The following is a 5456-nucleotide window of genomic DNA, read 5'->3' as shown; positions in this document are numbered from 1 at the left end:
TAGCCACTCGTTTCTATTCCCAAATCGTTCGTGCCCAATTAGAATACGGGCTAGCCATTACCAAGGTTACCTCCTTCCTTAGCAAACAGTTGGACGACGCTCAGAACGCTTACATACGTCGAATCTTTGGTGGTTTGCGCAATTCCTCCATAACAGTGATTCTACATTTGGCAAACCTACCAACCATGCAGGAACGCGCTTACTCCCTTCAATCCCAATTCCCTCTACGCACCTATACCCTTGCAGATGATGCACTACTTTCCCATCTACTCCCATTGATCCGCCAACCTAGAAGTTACTCCCAATGGTATAAACTTTCTAGGTCTCCCATTTGGAGACTATGCGCACCAAACCCAGAATTCCTTGATCGCCGCTCTTTACGCTTGATGCAAAGGAAGTTCCGCCAGGATAACCTCAATCACAAGCGCGCAACGCACGCCTCTGTTCTTCTTACGCACTGTCGCCCGACTATCTCCCTAGACCCTATCCTTTGGCTACCTATGACCAGATCTGAGAGAAGTCGATGCATACGTTGGCGTCTTGGTTGGCTTCCCAGCGGCCACGACAAAACCTGTCCTCGGCACCCCTACCAGTCCTTCACCAAAACCCACGCCATTCACTGTCTCCAGATGCATCATCGACTTATGATGCCCGGAACAATTTCCGATCCATTATCCTTCCTTTTGAATATGCTACCTTCAAAGAAACCACGCTCCTTTCAAGCCGCTCTCCCATGGACCATCCGTTGGCCAGCTATCTGCACTCTTCTTCATGAACTTGACTACCTCCATCATCAGTATCGTGCGCCCACTTGAGGCTTTAATTGTAAATAAAAGACTGTTCAAGCATATAACGAATATTGGAGGAATTAGGTGAGATGGTGCAAGATACAGGAAGCCAATCTTTTGCTGAAGGCACAAGACTAATCATGAAATACTTGACTTCTTTATCCAGGTACCCAAGGTCTCACTTGAATTTCATTCGAATAAGTATCAAGTATGGGACCCGTGGTTGGTGACCACTTTCGTCAAGTCGGATTGGACCGTGAATGAAAACTTATCGCTGGATATATTACAGAAGAGGACTATTATTCTGCTTTACTTGGGAGCAATCTGGCGCCCACGGCCTGATCTGGGGAGATTGCGATGACGAAATATTGACTTTCACTTTACTCACGCAGCTGCAAGGCCAATATGGGTAACCCTATTGTCACTGACATGTCTGATGGGATAATCGTTATAATAACTCGAGTATAATCTTACAGCAGAGCATACATTCTACTTTACATTCCTCTATCGCATCTGACGATAAATAATCACATTGACCACATTAAATCATGCCGACAACGTTCAGTCTTCTCTATAAAATGTATACGCATCTTATTTTCATAATACCCTTTTCTTTTTAATAAACAATGTAATTCGCAAGGCATCGACTTAACTGATTTTTTACAATAACGCAGTCGAATACAACACTTGGTTTTGGACATCAAAGTGTGCGTCCTCTAGTCTTCCCCCAATTATCGTAGAATCCCAGCACCGTGTAGACATGAAAATTTATGAATCGTGCTCTCACATACTGTATTCAAGCATCTGATAGATATGATATGAATCCCATCTTGGTTGTTGTTGGCATTAACGGTCTATCACTTGATGTCAGGCAATTGACAAAATAAAACCGTGTATAAGGCTGCTATTTCTTTCCGTGCGACGTATGGTCATCTGAATGCTTCATTCTATGTCATTTAAGCACTGATGATTGTACCCTTACGGAACCATTGAAATCCCTCATAGCTCTTGGCTTATTTTTGATGAAAGGCACAGCATCAATCATTGATATGTCATTGAATGACGGCCAAACGATCAAACTCTTGTACAGTATAGTAGCAGAACATTATGAAGGCATTACTGGAATATACCACGCCTTATCAATACTACAACAAGTACTGAGCAAAAAAGACCATGAATGTGACAACATGCTGAAACCCCTCGATAGTTGTGCATCACAGGAAGTACTGACGCAGACCATCAAAAGTTCAAAGTCTAGGAACCAGACCTTGAAACGGGAATACAGTGATATCAACAAAGAGGCTAGTATTGCTTGATATTCCAATAGAATTATCTTTGTTTTTATATCTAAATGTATTAAAAATTTGTCTGAATTCTATTTCATCACCTGTTTGAAACTGTTTTTACATCATTTTGAAATTGATTTTAAAGTTACTGTACCGTATCTTGCCTGTGACGAGCCAAACGATCGCTTCCTGATTACATCGAGTCATACACAGATTCTTGTCGGAGCAACGCATGAACGTTCGATCACTCGTCACCTCTTTTGCTTCACAACATGGCTTACCAGTGGGCGATATCCAAACTCTGGATAACTGGATTACTTTAATTACTTTCCACAATTGCTATCGCCGAGAGAATCTTTCCACTGTTGACTTTACCAACATTATTCTATCTTAGAAAGTTAGTGGTTTTTCCTTTGTTACTCGAATAAGGAAGTGGGCTGAAGATATAATTCAGGATGATTTATGGTTATCACAGGTATAAACTGACGTGTTTGATATAAATTATTATATACTTTATAATCTTACGGTAGAACACACATTCTACTTTACATTCCTCTATCCCATCAATGATAAATAATGTCAGTGACAACATTAACTCTTCCTATAAAGCTCACACGTGTCTTATTTGATATATTCAGCTCTTCTTAATAAAGAATGTAATTCTCAATTTATCGACTTGACCACTTTTTTCCAATAACAAAGCTGAATACAACACTGGTCAGCTGAGATACCCAAAGTTGTATTTATTTAATCAAGTTCAATTACCCCCCACCTCCTTCGTCATTTTTCCGTTTTCAGCTATCTGCCTTTATCATAAAGATGCTCACTGTATATAGCTACTTATCGAGTGTCGAGAATGTGTTATTATATTTGAATGATGGTGAAATTGTTCCCTTGTAAGACTACAATCAAGCTAATAAATTTATTGACAGTTCTAAGATAAGTAATAACTATTGGTGCATCGTTAATATGATGATATTTCTCGTTTCCCTCCCATTAATTGTAATTCAAGACGTGCAGTCTTTTCAGAAAGTAAAATCGCATTTTTGCAGTTTTTATAATACAATTTATACGAAAAAGCGACAAGTCAGCGCGACATCCCCTTATGGAAATGATGTATATCTGTTTACAATAAACTTTATCTCTAACACCAAACATGTACGACAAATCGTTCGTCAATTTTAGCCAATCAAATTCTATACTTAGCCTTATTCGAGCAACAAAAAATTAGCCTTTGCGAAATTTAGAAAATGCAATAACCAATAAAAATCCATCTCAACAGCATCAAAAAGAAAGGTAAAATGAAGTCATAAGTCTTTAGGGCATTGATCGAGTGTCTGTGTGTATCCTATGCTGAAGATATTACAGCGAACAGAAAGAGATGAGTATGAAGACATAGATAATCTATATGGTCACCGGCGTATCTTGAACGCAATAAAGCACAAGAAATGCATCATGAAAAAAGGAATTAGTAATTTCGCTGAACGAATTAGTAATTTTGCTGAACGAATTAATAATGTAGCAATCAAAGATGCTCGAAGGTACGTAGGCGACTAGTTCAAAAAGGAAAGAATGGCACACTTTCTTTTTTGGGACTCAGCTTCCTCTCTAAGCCTAAATATTTTTTCCGTGCTGAATAATACACAAAATACATATAAAAGGGTCCAATTTTTCTTTTTTAGTCTCATTTTATCATTAAACACACTCAGCTCATCTCTACAATGACTATTCAATCTCTCTTCAGCCCAATCAAGATCGGAAGACACGTACTTCAACACCGTGTTGTCTTGGCTCCCTTAACTCGTACAAGAGCTACTCTCGAAGCTGTCCCCAACGACCTTCTTGTTGAATATTACAAGCAAAGAGCAAGCAATGGCGGTCTCTTGATCACAGAAGCTACCTTCATTGATCGTTTAGCAGGTGGATACATTCAAGCTCCTGGTATTTTCAACAAGGAACAAATCGAAGGCTGGAAAAAAGTGACAGATGCTGTTCACGAAAAGGGCGCTATCATTTACTTACAACTCTGGCACATTGGACGTGCCGGCTCGCGCAAATTGAATCCCAATGGTGAACAACCTGTTTCTGCCTCCGACATTCCTATTAAAGGCATCAACTACTTTGGTGGTGGCGACGAATACGACGTACCACACGCCTTAACTGTGCCTGAGATCAAAGAATGGGTTCAAAAGTATCGTCAAGCTGCCTTGAACGCAATTGAAGCTGGTTTTGATGGTGTTGAAATCCATGGTGCTAATGGCTACCTCGTTGATCAATTCATCAACTCCAACAGCAACAAGCGTACTGATGAATATGGTGGAAGTATCGAGAACCGTGCTCGCTTTGCTCTCGAAGTGGTTGATGCTGTCGCTGATGCTGTGGGCGATGACCGTACCGCTATCCGTTTCTCACCTGGTGGATCTTTCCAAGATATGGGAGATGAGACCGTTGTCGAAACCTGGAGCTACTTGACCTCTCAACTTCAAAAGAACCACCCTAACTTGGCCTATCTTCACTTTATCGAAGCTCGCGCCAACATCCAAGGTGATGAAGATACACTTACTGAAGACTCACTAGAACCCTATCGCAAGATCTGGAAGGGTCCTTTTATTGCCTCTAGTGGTTACTCCAATGCTCGCGAAAAGGCTATAGATTACGCTCAAAAGCATGGAAGCCTGATCGCTTTTGGTCGTGCTTTCATCGCAAACCCTGATCTTCCTGAACGTCTTCGCAACGATTGGCCATTGAACAAATATGATAGATCCACCTTTTACACTCATGGTCCTGAAGGCTACATAGACTATCCCTTCTACAAGGCTTAATTCTTTTACATATACACATTGCATCAGATTCCATCATTCTGCTTTCAGTCATTCTATGAAACTTGTAATAATAAAGACAGCTTATACCGTTTTAAATTATACTGTAAAGATAATGCCAATGGGCGGCTTTTTAAACCAAATTTAGTAATGTGAATTTACTCTAAAAATGATATTGTTAGCTTAAGATAGGCACGATAATCACTGTAAATGTCGCTGGTGCCAAGAGTAAAATTTGCACTTGTTAAATTCTAATGCCACGTTAACCATTGATTGATTTCGCTTACTAACAAATTAAATGTCGTACATGTAAAAGCTTTATCGTACAGAATATGAGTATATTAAGCATGAAAGCACTTTCAGATCTCTTTTTACTCTCTTTCTCATTAAAAACCGAGTATTACTATATGAGCTTTCAAATTTTCTACGAAGACAGGCACGGTAATGCAGTTGATTAATACGGTAGGCCTGAGTCTATGGACTATATCGTTGATGAAGAGCGATATGCTTTAGAAACAATTAGTTCACATACTCAGTATTTGTATAATCAGCCTCAGGAGAAT

At 39.8% G+C, this 5456-nt stretch overlaps 1 protein-coding gene across 1 annotated transcript; it reads left to right on the top strand.

The window, feature by feature from the left end:
• Window positions 1-3687: 3687 nt before the first annotated feature.
• RHIMIDRAFT_263891 (12-oxo-phytodienoic acid-like protein) lies at window positions 3688-5070 on the top strand. The gene has a single exon (XM_023611713.1). It carries the CDS (start codon window positions 3796-3798, stop codon window positions 4894-4896), a length of 1101 nt encoding a protein of 366 aa, XP_023462792.1. The 5' UTR covers window positions 3688-3795; the 3' UTR covers window positions 4897-5070.
• Window positions 5071-5456: the final 386 nt, after the last annotated feature.

The sequence above is a fragment of the Rhizopus microsporus genome, assembly GCF_002708625.1.
Source record: "Rhizopus microsporus ATCC 52813 unplaced genomic scaffold scaffold_19, whole genome shotgun sequence".
Classification (NCBI taxonomy): domain Eukaryota; kingdom Fungi; phylum Mucoromycota; class Mucoromycetes; order Mucorales; family Rhizopodaceae; genus Rhizopus; species Rhizopus microsporus.
The sequence above is the reverse complement of the archived record's forward strand: the minus strand, read 5'-3'. Positions and strand labels throughout refer to the sequence as shown.